Source organism: Macaca nemestrina, chromosome 20 (assembly GCF_043159975.1).
Source record: "Macaca nemestrina isolate mMacNem1 chromosome 20, mMacNem.hap1, whole genome shotgun sequence".
NCBI lineage: Eukaryota > Metazoa > Chordata > Mammalia > Primates > Cercopithecidae > Macaca > Macaca nemestrina.
In genome coordinates, this window is record NC_092144.1 from 59,537,175 (window position 1) to 59,556,989 (window position 19,815).

Sequence of the window (19,815 nt, forward strand, 5' to 3'; positions counted from 1 at the left end):
AGCTGAGATCATGCCATTGCACTCCAGCCTGGGTGACAAGAGTGAGACTCAGTCTCAAAAAAAGAATCCTGACATCCCCTCAGAAATTCTGAAAGGAGTCCACCAGAAAATCTTATAGGTGACCCCCGAAATCCTGTCAGAATCATCTAGAAGTTCTGTCAGACTTGTCCCTCAGAGCCTGCCAGAGACTTTCCCCAAGATCCTGTTACTCTCCCCAAATCAGCAGAGATGCCTGGACTTCTGTCAGAGATCCCCAGAAATCCTGGCAGGTCCCTCCCAAACCCAGTCAGACCTCAGATTCCCTCAGAGAGCCCAGAAGTCCATCAAAGACACCCCAGAAATGGAGACCCCGAAATGCAGTCAGAGAGCCCTGCAGAAATCAAGACCCCCCAAACCCAGCCAGAGACCCCCAGAAATCCAGAGACCCCCCAAAAATCAAGACCTCCAAAATCAAGCCAGAGACCTCCAGAAATCCAGTCAGACCCCTGCAGAAATCAAGACCCCCAAAATCCAGCCAGAGACCCCAGAAATCCAGTCAGAGACCCCTGCAGAAATCAAGACCCCTAAAATCCAGACCCCCGAAGAAATCGAGACCCCCAAAATACAGAGACCCCAGAAATCAAAGCCCCCAGAATCCAGAGAGCCCCCAGAAATCCAGTCAGACCCCTGCAGAAATCAAGACCCCTGAAATCCAGCCAGAGACTCCTGAAATCCAGTCAGAGACCCCCACAGAAATCGAAATCCCCAAAGTCCAGCCAGACACTCCTCAGAAATTCAGCCAGAGACCCCCCAAAATCTTGTCAGAGCCCTTGAAAGCCCTCCAAGGCACACACCACCCAGAGCTCCTGCCAGGGCCCCATCCTGCTTCAGTGTCCCCGTCCCAGTCCCATCAGACCCCCGAGATCAACCAACACCCTCGGGGTCCCTCAGGACTTCGTCCCAAACCCAGCCCATGCGCCAGGGCCCGGCCAAGGCCATTGCCCCCCTTTGCACCCTGCAGGGTGTTCCAGACCCTGGAAGGGCGTCTCTTCAAAGACCTGTGTTTCCAGAACGTTCCAGAAGTGCACGGTGGCAGCGGGCCCACGTGGCTTAGGGAGAGCAGGTGCTGGGGAGCTGGGTGAGGACAGGTGAGCCCAGGCTCGACTGGTGGCCCCAAGGGGCGCCCATGCCTGCTGTGATGATAGCAGCACTCAGGTCTCTCTGTAGCTCCAGAGTGCGGCCACTAAGACACTGGGTTGGCCTGGGTGGAATGGAGGCAGGATGGGGCCCCCCAAACTCCTGTCACTGCTTCAGTGACTGCCCAGAGCAGCCGCAAGTGGGGCTGGCAGGGATGAGGAGGAGGTGGCCTGGGCTTGGGGGACCGTGTACATTCTGAGTTGGAAACCAGGGGAGCAGCAGATTTGGGGCTGTGAGGAGGAGAGACCTACGGGTTGCCCGATGGAGAGAAAAGGGACAGGAAGAGGCAGGAGCTTCAGAGACTACTCCATGCCACTCTAGCCTGAGGGACTGGAACTTAGTCCTGGGGCACTAGGGAGCCACGGGAGGGTTGGGAGCAGGGGGCGAAGCAAGATCAAACTCCCGTGAGAAGCCAGCCGGCCAAATCCAGGCTGATGTGGCAAGAACGGCAGCTGTCCAGGGCCGTGTGGGAGTCAGACACAGCCGCTCGCTTCCCGGAAAAGGCCACGCGAAGCCGAGGCAGGATGCAGGAGGGCGTCCCAGGCAGAGTCCAGCTCAGTGTGGCTGGAGCATCATGTGCGATTTGGGGTGCTGAGGTGGGCGGTCAGCCATGCAGGGCCTTGGCGTCAGGGCCAGGGTCTAGCCCGTCCCCAGGGTTCGGGGAGCCATGCAGGGGTACTGAGCAGGGGAGGGGCAGGTTGGCTCTGGGGCCCTGTGGGGACAGACTGGAGGGCAAGCCTGGGGATAGAAGGCTGGGACAAAGGCCAGGGAAGAGAACCAGGCAGCCTGGGCCAGCGATGAGCCGATGAGCCGTGTGAAGGAAGGGAGGCATTGACACCCTCCGACCCACCCACTAGCCGCTTTGATGTCAGCCGCCTCGTTCCCCAGCCCACACCTCCAATCCATAAAACAGGTCGGAGCCGAGCTGCTCAGGTCCCAGCGGGGGTGGCAAACAGGTTGTGAGGATCCAGAGGTCCTGGAGCACAGGTGGGGCCAGGCAGGCCCCGACCCTTGGTGGCTGCTCCGAGGACACCATTCCCCTGCTTCTCCTTCCAGGAGTGCGCAGGGCAGCTGGTCCTTTTCCGTCCCTCCCCGTGAAGGAGGGAGGCTGGTAGCTTTGCCAGCAGCTGCGCAGCAGCAGGGGTGGCCCATGGACCTGCCCGAGGGCCCGGTGGGTGGTCCCACTGCGGAAAGTAAGTGACTGGGACCCTGTTTGCCCCAGGGAGGGTGAGGAGGGAGCCATGGGTGAATGGGCACCAGGCTGTGACTCGGGGACTTGGGAGAGGTGACTGAGGGTAGCTGAGCCTTTGCATGAGTGCAGGGTGGAAGGGAGGGAAGGGACTCTGGTGGATTAAGTGCCTACTGTATGCCCGCCCACCTGTCTGTACCCCTTATCTCCTGTGGGAGGCTGGACTGTGTGAGAGCACAAGCAGCCGCACCCCTTACTCCTCTCAGATCACTGCCCAGATGGTACTTCTTACTTATGTAAAGCAGTTGCCCTGTGACACTCTCTCCCCTGCCCTGCTTCACTTCTCCTCGTAGTGCTCACATCTGTCATGTTTTGTCTCTGCCTCCCACACTAGAGCATGAGCTCCACAAGGCAGCGTCTGTTTTATTCACTCTGGTATTCCCAGTCCCTAGAGCAGCGCTGTCCTGTGGAAGTACAATATGAGCCACGTATGTAATTTAATAGTTTTTAAAAGAAAAAAGGAACAGGTGAAATGAATGCTAATAATAGATTTTCCTTATATACCCAGAGTAATACCCTCTATATTATATATATATACAGGTATATTATATATATAAAATATATCCAGTCTATAGCCAATATAAAAATGTATTCAGATATTCTCTTTTTTTCATATTAAGTCCTCAAGATCTAGCGTGTACTTTACACTAACAGAGCATTTCAATCCACACTCGCCTCAGCTGAGGTGCTCCGGAAGGAGAGACTGCCCTATTGGTTGGGACCCCAGAGCAACTCCTGACTCATTGTAGGCGCTCAGTTACTGTTGAATGAACGGATGGATACAGGCTGAATGGGTGTGAAAGGCGGCTTCAGGGGGTGGGGAGGAGGCACTGGCGTTGCCTCTCTGAAACTCATCTGCCAAGTGAGAGAACCCAGTCTGATGGGGATGGCAGGGCCCCTTTCTTAGAGGCTCCCAGGCATCCACAGCACAGCCTGCGTCTTTTTCTACGAAGCCCCAGGCCTCAGGAAGCTTTCCAGATAGGAGGGTCAGAGGCAGACACCAGGGTGTGGGAACCAGAGGACAGGCCATCTAAACTTCACCTGCACCAGCAGAGGGCGTGCAGCCACCGGGATCTGGGTGGCAAGGGCTGAGCCAGCTTCCAGAGTCTCCGGAAGGAAAGGTAGGAACACACCCAGAAGGAGAGGTGGAGACAGAGGAAGGCAGAGGGAAAAAGAAAGAGCAGAGGAAGGAAATAGAAGGCTTAGGGAATGGAGAGTGGCTGAGATATGGGAAGGGAAGCACAGAGACTGAGATACAGGAAAGAAAATGGGGACAAGGGACATGGAGGCACAGAGACAGGACATGGGGAAGAGAGACTGGGAGAAAGATAGAAAGAGCCAAAGAGAAATGTAAAGAAGAGGCAAGGACAGAGACATAGAGGAGAGAGAGAGAGAGACAGAGGAAGGAGATCTTTCTCAGGAACAGGAATGACATCTCCCTGGGGGAATCCTGGGATGCGACTTCAGACACATGCTGATCCTCAGAGCCAGCACGACCTGACGCCAGTCCTGAGTTCTATTCCCAGCTTCGCTCGCTCTGGCAAGCCCCCCTGGGTGAACGATCTCATTGGGCCTCACGATCCTTGTTCATGTAACATGAGAACGACAGTGAGGGGGCTGGGTATGGTGGCTCACGCCTGTAATCCCAGCACTTTGGGAGGCCAAGGTGGGCGGATCACTTGAGGTCAGGAGTTCAAGACCAGCCTTGCCAAAAGGGTGAAACCCCATCTCTACTAAAAATACAAAAATTAGCTGGGCCTGGTGGCAGGCACTTGCAATCCCAGCTACTCGGGAGGCTGAGGCAGGAGAATTGGTTGAACCCCAGAGGCAGAAGTTTCAGTGAGCGGAGATTTAGCTACTGCACTCCAGCCTGGGTACCACAGCAAGACTCCGTCTCAGAAAAAAAGACAGCGAGAGGAGGAAAACAGACTGGGGCTAAAGCCCTGGTCTTCCCTAACTGTGAGTTCACACGCCCCTTCCCAAGGGCCAAACCTAGGAGCGTGGGTTCAAGCCAGAGGGAATGTAAATGTCATGCACTGCGAAGAACCCAGGAAGAGCTAGAGGGATGAGAAAGTTGACTCATATGTTAAACAGGGTGACCTTTGCTGAGTTCTTAGTTTCTCTATGCTTTGGTCCCCTCATTTGTAAAGTAGGGATTATAATAGCATCGATTATTAATATGCTACTAGACAGTTCATGTAAAGTGCCCAGAAAAGGCCAGGCACCTACTAAATGCTCAATAAGTGTTCAATTCTATTCTTGAGTCCCCACCACGTGCCAGGCCCTCTGCCAAAGCCCTTCTAGATTTTATCTCATTTTCTCTCTAGGAAAGAGGTAACACCAACCCCATTTTCCAGAGGAAGAAACCGAGGCCCAAGAGAAGTTGAGTCCATTGCCCCAAGTGCCGCCACTTGTCTGAGGCCAAGCCTTAGTTACCCCTTGGATCTACCCAGTCCTGCAGCCTGTGCTCAGTGAGCTGCTGCACCCAGCTGTTCAAGGCCAGGGCAGGGAGCCTAGAAGGTCACTTCCAGCCCTGGGAGGGAGGCTGGGCCAGTCCCAGTGGCTTCTGCAGTTGAGGATCTCTTCCTATGTCATGGAGCATTTGTTGAGCACCCACTATGTGCAGGTGTTGTGGCTACAACAGTAGACAAATAAACCCCAGGACGTGTGTGTGTGTGTGTGTACACATGTGTGCTTCACATCCACAGAGCTAACTCAGCCCTGGTGAGGAGGATCACTCTACCCACCCACCCCCCATTTTACCAGTAGGGAAACTGAGGTTCTGAGAGAACAGACTTGCCCACAGATGTGCAGCTGGACTCTGCACCCAGGTCTATGTGACACACGCATATGGTTTGATCCAGCTCATAGCCATTCCCTCACTGCCCACCCTGCCTGGTTTACCCCATCCCTTCATGTCTCAGCCCCCGGCCATGGGCTCCAATGATGCCAGCCTCACCTTAGGGATGCAGGGAGGAGAGAGACCTGGTCCCCAGGGTGGGCTGGGAGACCGGAGATGCAGCAGGCGGGATCGATCTGGGCTGCCCACGCATTATTGGATTGTTCCTGGCTCCTGGGCCCCCCTTCACTCTCAGCTCCTCCCAGAATCCTCTCTTCTTTGCCCTCCCCCGCCCTGTCCTTTTCTGAGTCCAGCCTGGGAGGCTGGAGAGGAGAGGAGGAAAGGGTGATCTCAGAGTGTCCTTCTCTGGGCTCCTAAGCCAATTGGACACAAAAAGACAGCCGGGGGGACTTCCTGGTCTGAAAGATGGGGGGAAGAAACTCAGAGACCCTTAGGTTGTTGCCCCCTCCTGAAGCTTCCTGCTGTTCCCCGCTGGCCCTAACTCTAGGTGCTCTGAGTGAATTCCCTCCCCTCTGCAGAGCCCAGGAGGCTGAGGACCTGGGGTCACCCCTCTTCCTTCCTCATTCTTCTCACTGGTGAGCTGAACCCTCTTGTCTCCCCAGTGTACCTCTGGGAGCAGCCTGAGGAGACAAGGCTGGGGATGCCGGTCAGCTTGGAGGAGCAAATACTCAACTCCACATTCGAAGCTTGTGACCCTCAGAGGACAGGTGGTGGGGCAGGAGGGGTGCTGGGGACCAGCGCGGGCGGGAGAGGGGTGGAGGCTGGGAACTGGGGAGCCTCAGGGAGAAGACTGGGCTAGGGCCCCTCTTGGGGGTATTGCAGGAACAAAGTAGGTGATTTTGGGAAGCTTCAGGAAGAAGAAAGTGGATAACAGAGTGAAGGCCTTTTAGAATGAGGAAAACCTGGGGGACATTGATGGAAGAGGGTAGAGTTTTGGGGTCGTGGGATGGGGGAGGGAGGCAGCCACCATGGTGGAGTGGGGCATGGCTGGTGCTGTCCCCATGTCCATCCCCTTTGGTTCACCTTGTGATAGGGGGATGACTGGGCCCCATTTCCAGGTGAAAAAGTAGACTCAGAGGAGGGGAAAGGGCTTGCCCAGTGTGTCTCCACTGGGCTATGGAGCAGGAGTGCCACCAGCCTAGCCAGTGACATCCTGCTCCCAAGCTGCTGCCAGTCCATACCCACCACTCCCCACTTGCCCCAGATCCCCTCACTGCATGCTCTGTCCCAGGCACTGTGGCTGTGACCCAGGTGCTGGCCTACCTGGAGGCGGTGACAGGCCAGGGCCCCCAGGATGCACGCCTCCAAACATTGGCCAACAGCCTGGACCCCAATGGGGAGGGCCCTAACGCCACTGTGGACTTGGACACTTTCCTGGTTGTCATGCGTGATTGGATTGCTGCCTGTCAACTACATGGGTGAGTCCCCACACCTTCATTCTCCTCTGGGAAGCCCTTCCTAAGATCTAACCTCATACCTGCTTACTGGAGCCAGCATCCTTTAGGCCCAAGGACCTACTGTGTTTGGAACGAGGCTGTGGAGAGAAAAATGAAGAGATGGGATTCAGAGGGGGTAGATAGGGAGTCTGAGGACAAAATAATTTGGATGAGGAGGCAGAGGGGGTCTGGGAGACAAATAAAATGGGGCTGGAGAAGGGAGGAGCTTGGGGCTGACAGAGGTCCCTCGCCATCCCTTCACCCAACCCACTCCTTGCCCCTCCTGCTTTTCCATCTGGCCGCAGGCACTTGCCATCTGGCCTCACCCTCCTACCCTGTGGTGCCAGCTTTCACCTGACCCGGTCCCCTCCTCCCACCTGCAATCCCCCTGCCTGTGGCTGGTGAGGACTGAGGGGCGGCTACAGTGGGGCTCTAAGCCTCATCCCTTTGATACAGGGGATTAGAGCTGGAAGAGGAGACCGCCTTCGAGGGAGCCCTGACCTCCCAGCAACTGCCATCTGGTGAGATAGCTATATATAGAATGAAGCAGGCAGGCCCTGGGTCAGACAGTGTGGGAACTTACCACTCAGGGCAGAGCAAGGGATAGGGTGGGAACCAGGGACCTTTACTGTAGCCTAGAGCTGTGAGTGTGACTTTCTAGGTCCTCCGTCCCTTCCTTCCCTGAGCTTTGGGGGTTTTTTCTTCAGAGGATGGTTTCCAACTCTTCCTCCTCACACCAGCCCTATCAGAGAGGCCTACAAGGCCCCACCTACCTCTGCTCCATCATCATTAACATCACCCCCTCCTCACTCTAGTCCAGGCATTCGCAGGCCCACTGGTCTTGCTGCCCTTCCTCGAATGTGCCCCACTTCTGCCCAGCACAGGCCCTTGCTCAGGCTGTTCCCCTCCATTCCTCACTCCCTCACCGCCACCTCCGCCTCCTGGGTTCAAGCGATTCTCCTGCCTCAGCCTTCCGAGTAGCTAGGATTACAGGCATGTGCCACCACGCCCAGCTAATTTTGTATTTTTCATAGAGACGAGGTTTCTCCATGTTGGTCAGGCTGGTCTCGAACTCCCAACCTCAGGTGATCCACCTGCCTCAGCCTCCCAAAGTGCTGGGATTACAGGCATGAGCCACCGCTCCAGGCCGTTATCCTTCACACCTCTGGCAAAGGGGAAGCCCTGGTATGCCCCTGGCTAGAGTTCCCTGCTTCCCATGCTCACTCCTAGACTTGTAGGCCTTTCCATTGGAACATCTACCTGCAAAGGAAATCTGATTATCTAGTTAGCCACCGGTGCCTGGGTTTAGTTGGCTGGTTTGCTCACCATTATATCCCCAGGACCTCACACATAGGAGGTGCTTCATAAAAAAGTGGTCATGGACCAGGTGCGGTGGCTCACTCCTGTAATCCCAGCACTTTGGGAGGCCGAGGTGGGCAGATCACGAGGTCAGGAGATTGAGACCATCCTGGCTAACACGGTGAAACCCCGTCTCTACTAAAAATACAAAAAATTAGCCAGGTGAGGTGGCGGGGCCTGTAGTGCCAGCTTCTCGGGAGGCTTCTCGGGAGACTGGCATGAACCCAGGAGGCGGAGCTTACAGTGAGCCGAGATCACGCCACCGCACTGCAGCCTGGGCGACAGAGCAAGACCCCGTCTCAAAAAAAAAAAAAAGTGGTCATGATTACAGCCGTGAGCCTGTAATCCCAGCATTGTGGAAGTCCAAGGTGGGAAGAACATTTGAGCCCAGTAGTTTGAGACCAGCCTGGGCAACATAGTGAGACACCATCTCTACTAAAAATAAAAAATTAGCTGAGTGTGGTGGCATGTACCTGTGGTCCCAGCCGGGACACTGAGACAGGAGGATCGCTTGAGCCTGAGAGGTTAAAGCTGCAGTGAGCCGTGATTACACCACTGCACTCCAGCCTGGGCAATAGAGCAGGATCCTGTCTTTTAAAAAAAAAAGGTGGTCATGTTCCATTTCTCTAGCCATACAAAAAACGGTGGGGAGGGAAGGAAGTTCTCTTCAACCTCCTTCATCAGGCTTAGGGGCCCAGGGAGGGCTGCGAGCAGAGGAGGGACTAGAGGCCAGGAGGCCAGAGAAGAGGTTGTGGTGAGGGTCCAAGAGGAGAAAGCAAGGGCCGGGGTGTGGAGACAGAGAGGACGGGTGGAGCAGAGAGTCAGGGGCAGGAGGAAGAAGCCTGCGCTCTGCTGGACTGGGGGTGACAGGGAGCAAGGGAGCCAGGTCCGCCCAGTGGCTGGGTGGTTGGTGGGGGATCTGGGAAGGGGAAGGTGAAGTGCTGACCAGTGTTGGGTGTAAAGAATGTGGGGGGTTGGGGTTATCTGGGAGATCCAGCCTGAGCTCAAGGTAGAAGACAAGGAAGAGGGCTTTACAGTGGGTATAACTGCAGCCCCAAAAGCCCATGAGATCCTCCAGAGCACAGACGAGGGTGGAGCCAGACAGAGACCAATCTCATAGCCCTGGGGCACCTTACATTTAAGGGTAACAGGGAAGCCAACACCCTCTTGTCTCTCTCCCTCCAGGATGCCCAGAAGCTGAGGAGCCAGCCAACTTGGAGAGCTTCAGCGACGAAGACCCCAGACCTGAGCCGTACCTATCCTCACAGCCCTCCCTGACCCTCCTGCCCACGCCCTGTCCCCTCCAGCCTGCCGAGGCCTGGGTAGGGCTTGGCATCCTTCAGGGAAATGAGTGAGGGACGGAGTTTTGCCGAAAATTCAGGGAGAGCAGAGGAGTCTCTCTCCTGTTTCTCTCTCCCTCAAAGAGCCACATCTCCACACCACCAGCACCTACCTCAACCTGGGGAAATGAGGCAGGGGCTGTGGACAGTGACCTGAACCCCTTCCTTGCCCCTAGGCAAGCCACAGCTGACCTGCTGAGCAGCCTGGAGGACCTGGAGCTCAGCAACCAACGTCTGGCTGGGGAGAATGCCAAACTCCAGCGGAGCGTGGAGACAGCTGAGGAGGGGTCGGCACGCCTTGGGGAGGAGATCTTGGCTCTGCGCAAGCAGCTTCGCAGGTGGGCTTGACCCCACATTCACCCTCCCCAGAGCCCCTGCCTCCATCCTGCCTGCAGCACCTGGCCTCTATCTCCCATGCTCGCTGTCTGCATCCTGCTCCGTCTTTGACTCTGTACCTGTCCTTTCTTTTCCCTTTTCTGTTTTTCATCTTTTGTGTCTCTCTGGTTCTTATCTCTCAGCCTGTTTTGGTCTTTTTATCTTTCCCTGGAGGAGGGTTCAGACTTCTCTCTCTCTCTCTTTTTTTTTTTTTTTTTTTTTTGAGACAGAGTCTCACTCTGTCACCCAGGCTGGAGAGCAGTGGGCGTGATCACAGCTCACTGTAACCTCTGCCTCTGGGCTCAAGCGATCCTCCCACCTCAGCCTCCCAAGTAGCCACAGGCCCACCACACTGCCTGGCTAATTTTGTTTTATTTTTTATAGAAATGAGGTCTCACTGTGTTGCCCATGCTGGTCTCAAACTCCTGGGCTCAAGCCATCCTCCCACCTTATCATCCCAAAGTGCTGGGAGTACAGGCCTGAGCCACTGCACCCAGGCCAGATTTCTCTCTTTATTCTTTTCCTCTCTCTGATTCTTCATGTCATTTGCCCTTTCTCGTCTCTCTGTGCTTTGTCATTCTTCATGTTTATCATGGTCTCCCTGTTCTGGTCCCCCACTCTCTCTAGGTCTCTTTCCCACCTCCTCCTCTTTTAGGTTAAAACTGGGTCTCTGTGCCCCCACCAGGTCTCTTTCTCCTCCCCTCTCTCTGGGTCTCTGTCCCTGCCCACCACCTGGGATCTCTCTGTTGTTAGTGTCTCTCAGAATGGATCTGTCTCTGTGCTTCTCTGCCTTCCTCTCTCTCATATGGCTCATCCACCCCCACCCCCATTCAGTACCCAGCAGGCTCTGCAGTTTGCCAAGGCCGTGGATGAGGAGCTGGAGGACCTAAAGACTCTGGCCAGGAGCCTGGAGGAACAGAATCGCAGCCTTCTGGCCCAAGCCCGGCAGGCGGTGGGTCTAGCCCAGGGGAAAGAAGGTGCCCTCTCTCTTTGTTTCCTGGAGTCAGAGCGGCAGTGTGACTATGGAGTAGGAAGGGGCAGAGGCCACCTGGCTTTCTCCCTCTCTCCAGGCCCTGCTCACCCTAGACTTTTTCAATCTTACCTGCCATCCTTCTCATGACAAAGGAGACAGCAGGAGCCATTAGGGCTTCCCAGACCCATTACCCCAACCCTGTCCTTCAATGACCCAGGCCCTGGTTGTGTTCTCAGGGGTGGGAGAAGGGCAACATGGGGGCAAGGAGGCTGGAAATGAAGCCTTTGTCCTCTCTCTGGGGTTGGTCAGGAAAAGGAGCAGCAGCATCTGGTGGCTGAGATGGAGACTCTGCAGGAGGAGGTGAGTGGAGGCCCAGCACCCACCCCCACCCCTTCCCTAGTCCTTAGGGTCTTCTTGACACCTCTCCCTTCTGCCCCCAACACCCCAGCAGCCTGCCACCAAACAACCTTCAGCCGGCTTGGGGAGACCTCAGAATGTCAGTAGTGTGGGAATGTCCCTGAGGTTACACCACACTGTGAGAACTACCATGCTTGACGAGAGTGTGGGGCATGGGGTCAGCCTACACGGGTTCAGGCTGAGGCCACCTACATAAGCCTGGACCAGTCCCTCCCTTCTCTGTGCCTCGGTTGCCTTGCCTATAAAGATGAACAAAACAATGGCATCTGTCTCATTGGGTTGTGTGAGACTTCAACTAGAGGATACTTGTAAAGTCTTGGGCACGAGGTAGGACCCATAGGATGTGCTCACTAACAGCTCGCCGGGCGCGGTGGCTCAAGCCTGTAATCCCAGCACTTTGGGAGGCCGAGACGGGCGGATCACGAGGTCAGGAGATCGAGACCATCCTGGCCAACACGGTGAAACCCCGTCTCTACTAAAAAATACAAAAAACTAGCCGGGCGAGGTGGCGGGCGCCTGTAGTCCCACCTACTCGGGAGGCTGAGGCAGGAGAATGGCGGGAACCTGGGAGGCGGAGCTTGCAGTGAGCTGAGATCCAGCCACAGCATTCCAGCCTGGGCGACAGAGCGAGACTCCATCTCAAAAAAAAAAACAAAAAAACAAAAACAGTTAGCTCGCATTGTTTCTATATTCGTATTTTTTTACAGTGAATAAAACAGCCAGGCACAGTGACTGATGCCTGGAATCCCAGCACTTTGGAAGGACTAGGTGGGTGGACCCCTTTAGCCTAGGAGTTCAAGACCATCCCAGGCAACATGGCAAAACCTCGTCTCTACAAAAAATAGAAAAATAAGCCAGGCATGGTAGTGTGCACCTGTAGTCCAGCCACTCAGGAGGCTGAGGTGGGAAGACTGCACAAGCCCGGGAGACAGGTTGTGGTGAGCCAAGATTGCATCACTGCATTCCAGCCTGGGTGACAGAACGAGAGCCTCTCAAAAAAAAAAAAAAAAAAAAAAAATTGATTTGAAGTCAACCTTGAGTTCAAATCTCATCTTTGCCATTTACACAATAGGCAACCTTTAAGCATGTGACTTCTCCTTCTCAAGCCTTTACTTTTTTTTTTTTTTTTTTTTGAGACGGAGTCTCGCTCTGTCGCCCGGGCTGGAGTGTAGTGGCCGGATCTCAGCTCACTGCAAGCTCTGCCTCCCGGGTTTACGCCATTCTCCTGCCTCAGCCTCCCGAGTAGCTGGGACTACAGGTGCCCGCCACCTCACCCGGCTAGTTTTTTGTGTTTTTTAGTAGAGACGGGGTTTCACCAGGTTAGCCAGGATGGTCTCGATCTCCTGACCTCGTGATCCGCCCGTCTCAGCCTCCCAAAGTGCTGGGATTACAGGCTTGAGCCACCGCGCCCGGCCTCAAGCCTTTACTTTTACTTTCTTTTCTTTTTTGAGACAGAGTTTCATTCTTGTTGCCCAGGCTGAAGCACAATGGCGTGATCTCAGCTCATCTCAAGGTTCAAGTGATCTCAGCTCACCTCCCGGTTCAAGTGATTCTCCTGCCTCAGCCTCCCGAGTAGCTGGGATTACAGACATGTGCCACCACGCCTGGCTAATTTTGTTTTTTTATTGTTGTTGTTGTTGTTTCAGTCGAGACGGGGTTTTTCCATGTTGGTCAGGCTGGTCTCGAACTCTCGACCTCAGGTGATCTGCCCACCTCAGCCTCCCAAAATGCTGGGATTACAGACGTGAGCCACTGCACCCGGCCTACTTTTATTTTCTAAGAACTGGAAGAAGGGTATCTGTTCAGTAGGCTTGTTCTGGGGATTGACAGCATTTCACTGAGGGACTAGCAAACAATATGAAGAGACCCAGTTCAGCTTCACATTTAATTCAAGCCCCGTTCCATCTGAGACAGAAAAACATCATCTTAGTTCATTCGGGGCCCACCTAAGTTTTTTTAGATTGAAACAAACTCATCAATTGACAATGAAACCTGTCACCACCCCCCACCTCAAGGTGGTATCTAAGTTGCAGGAGACTGACGAAGGAGCCAAGTGCGCCAGGAAGCTGCTGGTCCTCACTCAATGTTTCTTCTCTCTGCTGTTCATGAGATTGATGGTTTTTGTACAAACGTTTGTCACCACTGTGTGCTGGCATCCAGTGCGAGGCTCACATTACCTTTGGATCTCTGGGCATACCATCCTCTTCATCTTCTGGTGGTGATCTCTCATCCGGGCTGGGACTCTCACTCCACCACTTCCACACCCTTCCAGAGCCATGGAGGTGGTTTAGCTGCTTTCCTGTGAAAGGGAAGAGGCTGGGGTCGCTGTCCACAGCCTCTGCCTCATTTCCCCAGGTCGGGGTGGGTGCTCATGGTGGGGAGATGTGGCTTCTCTGGGGCAAGAGAAACAGAAGAGAGACTCCTCTGGTGTCCCTGAGCTGTTAGCAAAGTCGCTGTCCCTCGCTCATTTTCCTGAAGGATCCCAAACCCCACCCAGCCTTGACAAACCGGAGAGCACAGGGCTGGGGTGGGCAGAGGTCTGGAGACAACCCACCAGTGAGGCCTCTGCTTTCACAAGAAAGTAGCATCTCTATTATTCTCACACCGTGATGACTCTGAGAGTGCTCTGGGAAGTGCACGCAAGGCCTGTCAGATCCCAAGACGTCCAGGGCTCTGTGGTTCTCCATCCATTCCCTCCACCCCTCATCGCTAGCCCTGGGTTAGGGGAAAACTCTGGGCTTATTTTCAGCCTATTCTCTTCTCTGACTGTCCTGCATGCCACCCCCAGCTCTAAGGATCTCTGCCTAGTCCAGGTAGACCATGTATTCCCCCCAAAAAAAATTGTCCTACATGTACGGTATGTTTTTTACACTGAAATCCAAACACTTTTTGCTATTTTCTGGCTCTTCCATGAAAACTCACCCTCTTGAGGCAATGGGAACCTCACAGCAGGATGACTGTACCGTGTGAGACATGGAGTGCAGGCAGGATGTGACAGTTTATTTCAGAACATCCCTTTTTAAGAATGAAAAACTTGCCAGCCACGGTGGCTCACACCTGTAATCCCAGCACTTTGGGAGGCCGAGGTGGGTGGATCACCTGAGATCAGGAGTTCGAGACCAGCCTGGCCAACATGGTGAAACCCCGTCTCTACTAAAATACAAAAATCAGCCGGGTGTGGTGGTGCACACCTGTAATCCCAGCTACTCGGGAGGCTGAGGCAGGAGAACCGCTTGAACCCGGGAGGCAGAGGTTGCAGTGAGCCAAGATTGCACCAGTGCACTCCAGCCTGGGTGACAGAGCAAGACTCCATCTCAAAAAAAAAAAACTTTCTGGCTCAGCATGGTGGCTCACACCTGTAATCCCAACACTTTGGGAGGCCAAAGCAAGACTGCTTAGGCCAGAAGTTTGAGACCAACCTAGGCAACATAGTGAGAGCCCGTCTCTACAAAATAAAAAAACAAAAAAAGTAAATAGAAGAAAGGCCAGGCACGGTGGCTCATGCTTGTAATCCCAGCACTTTGGGAGGCCGAGATGGGTGGATCATTTGAGGTCAGGAGTTCGAAACCAGCCTGACCAACATGCTGAAACCCCGCCTCTACTAAAAATATAAAACTTAGCCAGGCATAGGGGCAGGCATCTGTAGTCCCAGCTACTTGAGAGGCTGAGGCAGGGAAATCGCTTGAACCCGGGAGGCAGAGGTTGCAGTGAGCTGAGATTGTGCCTCACTGTACTGTAGCCTGGGTGACAGAGCGAGATCCTGTCTCAAAAAAAAGAATGAAAAACTTTCCCTGAAGCCCCCTGGCAGAACTTCCTGCATTACAGTTCACTGCCATTCAACCATTATAACAGACTACATGGGTAATATGGCCACTGACAGGTCCAGAACGTTTTTGGCTCCAGGGAACAAAGAAATGATGGCTTCAATCTGCAGGACATTCATTTCCTTAACCAGAGGTTTAGAAGAAGGTGTTCTCTGGGAAAAAGGTGGTCTCTGAGTGGTTTGGTGGCTCCCTAGCTGCCTGTGGCCTCATGATTGCAGATGACTGCAGCAACTCCAATCTCATGTTCTCATTCAAAGTAGGAAAATGTGGTGCAAAGGGGAGCCAGGAAATGCCCCTCTCATGGCTCTTTACATCAGAAGCCTCTCACCCCACCCCCAGCAGCTCTTACATCTCACTGACCAGAACTGGATCGCATAACACCCCCAGCTGCACAGGACCCCAGGAGGATATCTGACCTTTTTCAGCCTCTAGAGTGGCAGGTGAACAAGTGAGAAGGGGTGAGAATGACTGCTGGATTAGCTCACCAGCTGAGCTTCCTGCATCTGCCAAGATTTCCACCTTGACTCACTCCCATGGCTGGGGCTGGGACCCATCTGCCCTCAGACAGAGAGAGTAGATCCCTCAACAAAAGCAGAAGGAGTAAGCAGGGTAAATAGCAAACAGCAGTCTCATCTCTGCCTCCTCCCCACCAGGAAGGCTTGCTGCCAGGTCGAGTGCCTTGAGCAGCGTCTGGGACACCCTCGGCCCTCGATAAACTGGAGCTATTCTTGGTTCCCTCCCCTCTACCTTCCCCCTCCACACAGCTGCCTACAGAGCATCTATAGATTGAGTTCTCAAGTTACAGTAGAATAATGCTGGAGTAACAAGACACTCAGACACTGAAGATCCAGGCAGCCTTCCTATGGAGAACCTACAGAGCTGGCTCAGGTTACTGCAGAAGGAGGCAGGAGCAGCTGAGTAACCAGGTTCCCTGCCGAGTGGCCCAGGATCTGGCCTGCAAATCCCTACCAGGTGGACAGATGTTGACACAGCACTCCTTTCCTGTCCTTCCTCTGCCCTTCACCTGGCAGCCCAGGCCCACGGAGACTGAGAGGCAGAGCAGCTGATGGAGGACTTGGAGCTGGCTGGAGAGAGGGAGAGGCTGGCCGTGGTATATCCCCTGGTGTGCCAAGAGGAGGAGTGTGGTGAAAGGGAACTCTGGACTGCCTCCATGCCCCAAAGTGCATTTCCCCAGTGACCCCCTCGCCTTGAAACCCTGTGCAACTTGATAGGTTTTTGGTGCCCCTAAAGTTTGGACTGGAATCTGGGCCTTTTTTTGCACAGGTCCCATTTTATGGCTGGCATGGGTTGCCTTCTCCAGCCTATTGTTTTCCCAGCTAACTCCTCAGCCTTGAAGACTCAGCAGCACCTCCTCAGGAAGCCTGTTAGTGCTCCCGTGGTACCCAGGCCCTAGGCTTCATCGGAGCCCACCTCGTGCATTGTTACCTGCTTCTGCATCCATCTCCACCTCTAGAACCTAATTCCCTGTGTGTCCCATTCTCACCCAGGGCTGTGTCTGGCTCAGATGAGAGTCTGAGGATTATAAACACAGGATTTGGAATCACACAGATTTAGGTTTGAGTCCACTTACCATGTGACCTTGCCAAGTCTCAGCCTCTCTACTCCTCTTTAAAATTGGAAATGATTATACTATTAATAGTTAGGGCAACCAGACATGGCATTCCTCCTGAATGGCACAATTTGATATATATAGCACCACCCAATCTTGTTAGAAAATTAAACAAGAGTCTGGACAAGGCCCTGGACCTACCTACCAGTTTATAAGAAATAATGATAGAGGAAAGTGGTGAACATAACCACAGGGAACAAGAGCTCAATCAGCCTAATCTGAACGCACCAATCCTACGGGACAAGGGACCTGCTTTCTTCCACAGAATGAGGCCCTGAAGAGTACCAGGGTCAGGGTGGAGGGGGGAGAAATTACTGTCAGATTAGGAGAAGTAAGAGATTTCAACCAAAAGCAATGGTGGACCTTGTTTGGATCCTCAGTCAAAGTAAATGTAAAGAAATCTCTGTAAGACAACCAAAATGAACAAGGAGCACAGGCTGGGTCCAGTGGCTCACCCCTGTCATCCCAGCACTTTGGGAGACCAAGAAGGGCAAATTACCTGAGGTCAGAAGTTCAGGACCAGGCTGGCCAGCGTGGTGAAACCCCGTCTCTACTAAAAATACAAAAGTTAGCCAGGTGTGATGGCGTGCACCTGTAATCCCAGCTACTCAGGAGACTGAGGCAGGAGAATCACTTGAACCTGGGAGGCGGAGGTTGCAGTGATCATGCCATTGCACTCCAGCCTGGGCAACAAGAGTGAAACTCTGTCTCAAAAAAAAAAAAAAGAAAAAGGGGGCACAAACTTTCTAGTATGAGATGATACTGAGTTATTGTTAATTTTGTTAAGTATGATCGTGGTATTGTGGTTTTGCTAAAGGAAATAAGTCCTCAAGTAGGGGAATAAATGCTGGAGTAACTACAGGTGAACTAATATGCCTGCAATTTGCTTTAAAGTAATCTACTTAAGACATCTAGAGGAGAGCCAGGTGCGGTGGCTCACACCTGTAATCCCAGCACTTTGGGAGGCGGAGGCGGGTGGATCGCCTGAGGTCAGGAGTTCAAGACCAGCCTGGCCAACATAGTGAAACCCCGTCTCTACTAAAACTACAAAACTAGCTGGGCGTGGTGGCACATGCCTGTAATCCCAGCTACTCAGGAGGAAGAGGCAGGAGAATCACTTGAAGCCGGGAGGCAGAGGTTGCAATGAGCCGAGATCGCACCATTGCATGCCAGCCTGGTCAACAAGAGCAAAACTCCGGCTCAAAAAAAAAAAAAAAAAAACTCAGTTAACAAACATCTTAGTGCCGGGCGCGGTGGCTCAAGCCTGTAATCCCAGCACTTTGGGAGGCTGAGACGGGCGGATCACGAGGTCAGGAGATCGAGACCATCCTGGCTAATATGGTGAAACCCCGTCTCTACTAAAAATACAAAAAACTAGCCGGGCGAGGTGGTGGGCGCCTGTAGTCCCAGCTACTCGGGAGGCTGAGGCAGGAGAATGGCGTAAACCCGGGAGGCGGAGCTTGCAGTGAGCTGAGATGCGGCCACTGCACTCCAGCCTGGGCGACAAAGCGAGACTCCGTCTCAAAAAAAAAAAAAAAAAACAACAAACAAACATCTTAGTAAACAAAGCTGAGAAAATGCATATAATTATTGAAGCTGGGTGATAGATAATGTGGATAACAGGCTGCTTATGTTCTTTTGATTTTAAAATTGGGGATAAGAAATGAATCAACACATGCAAAATGCTCAGTAAGTGTTAGCGATTATTAACCTATCTAATCCTCACAGCAATTCCATAAAGTAGTTCCTAGTTTAACTCCGTTTTTGTTGTTGTTGTTTTCTCCTGAGACAGAGTCTCGCTCTGTTGCCCAGGCTGGAGTGCAGTGGTGCGATCTTGGCTCACTGCAACCTCTGCCTCCCCGGTTCAAGCAGTTCTCCTGCTTCAGACTCCTGAGTAGCTGGGATTACAGTCTTGCGCTACCATGCCTGGCTAATTTTTGTGTTTTTGTATTTTTAGTAGAGACGGGGTTTCACCATGTTGGCCAGACTTGTCTGGAACTCCTGACCTCGTGATCCACCCGCCTCAGCCTCCCAAAGTGCTGGGATTACAGGCGTGAGCCACCGTGCCTGGCCTAGCTCCATTTTTATAGATGGGGGAGCCACACTCAGAGAAATTAAAGCTGAGGTCCCAACAGAATGGTGGGAGGAATTAAATGGGTTAAAACATGAAGTGCTTAGCATGAGGCCTGATGCATATCAGTCAAGTGTTTAGCAAATGTCTGCTGTTAATTTTAACATCACCATTTGCTGAAGTGAATGTGACCCGCCATTCCTTCTTCTAGAATGGGAAACTGCTGGCCGAGCGGGATGGAGTGAAGAAGAGAAGTCAGGAACTGGCCATGGAGAAGGACACTTTGAAGGTGCCACTCCTTCCTAGTGCCTGACAACTTTCCACCACCCTGGGGCCATTTTTCCCATTTCCGGTTTTAGTGACTGCAGCCTGATGAGAGCAGGGTCTTCCATCAAACTGTCAGACTCCCAGGACCACCCAGGCATCCCTAAAATCCCTGAAGTCCCGGAACATCTCAGGAGGTTGAATCGGCGGGGTGCGGGAGAGCAGGGCAGGCCAGACAGAGGGCAGGACCGAGGGGAGTCCTGGGAGGTTGGATGGATGGACCGGCTCCTTTCTTGGCAGCGGCAGCTCTTTGAGTGTGAACACCTCATTTGCCAACGAGACACCATACTTTCTGAGGTGAGGAGCCCGGGGAGGGAAAGAGATTTGCCTTCCGTGTGCGCCAGCCACTTCCTGCCCCTGGTCTAGAAAGGGAAGTCCTACTTGGGTCTGGTCCTTGGATGTGCAGGCGGAGAGATTGGAGGGATTCCCCAGGTCCCAATGTGACCCCTCAGGGATCTAGAAGCCCTTCTGCCCGGTGCTCTCCCTTGGGCCCCAGCTCTTCTCTCAAGCTCACCCTTGTCCCTTAACCCCCCCAGCCAGTCCCCCCACCACCACCCCCCACTATGTCTTTGGGGAACTGGTCCCAGTCTCATTTGGCTTTCGGCTTTCCCAGCGCACTCGCCATGTGGAGAGCCTGGCCCAGACCTTGCAAGAATACAGAGTGACGACGCAGGTAACTCAGCGGCCCTGGCCACTTCTCTTTTGCCATCTCTGGGACTTGCTGCCTCTCCTCCTCATCGCTCTTTCTCTGTCGGTGGCCACATCTTGCTGCTTCTATCCA

At 53.6% G+C, this 19,815-nt stretch overlaps 1 protein-coding gene across 16 annotated transcripts in view; it reads left to right on the plus strand.

Moving 5' to 3' along the window:
* KASH5 (KASH domain containing 5) overlaps positions 1-19,815 on the plus strand; it is a 31,477-nt gene that overhangs the window by 765 nt on the left and 10,897 nt on the right. For 2 of the 16 annotated variants that reach the window (XM_071087451.1, XM_071087453.1), the window contains exons 2-13: positions 1,001-1,127; positions 2,233-2,369; positions 5,888-5,992; positions 6,517-6,703; positions 7,178-7,242; positions 9,266-9,332; positions 9,597-9,758; positions 10,630-10,747; positions 11,078-11,128; positions 18,922-18,999; positions 19,275-19,331; positions 19,648-19,707. In XM_071087451.1, the coding sequence (XP_070943552.1) occupies positions 2,327-2,369; positions 5,888-5,992; positions 6,517-6,703; positions 7,178-7,242; positions 9,266-9,332; positions 9,597-9,758; positions 10,630-10,747; positions 11,078-11,128; positions 18,922-18,999; positions 19,275-19,331; positions 19,648-19,707 (993 nt within the window). In that variant the 5' untranslated portion in view covers positions 1,001-1,127; positions 2,233-2,326. The other 14 variants (XM_071087452.1, XM_071087454.1, XM_071087461.1 and 11 more) reach the window with 12 other exon arrangements.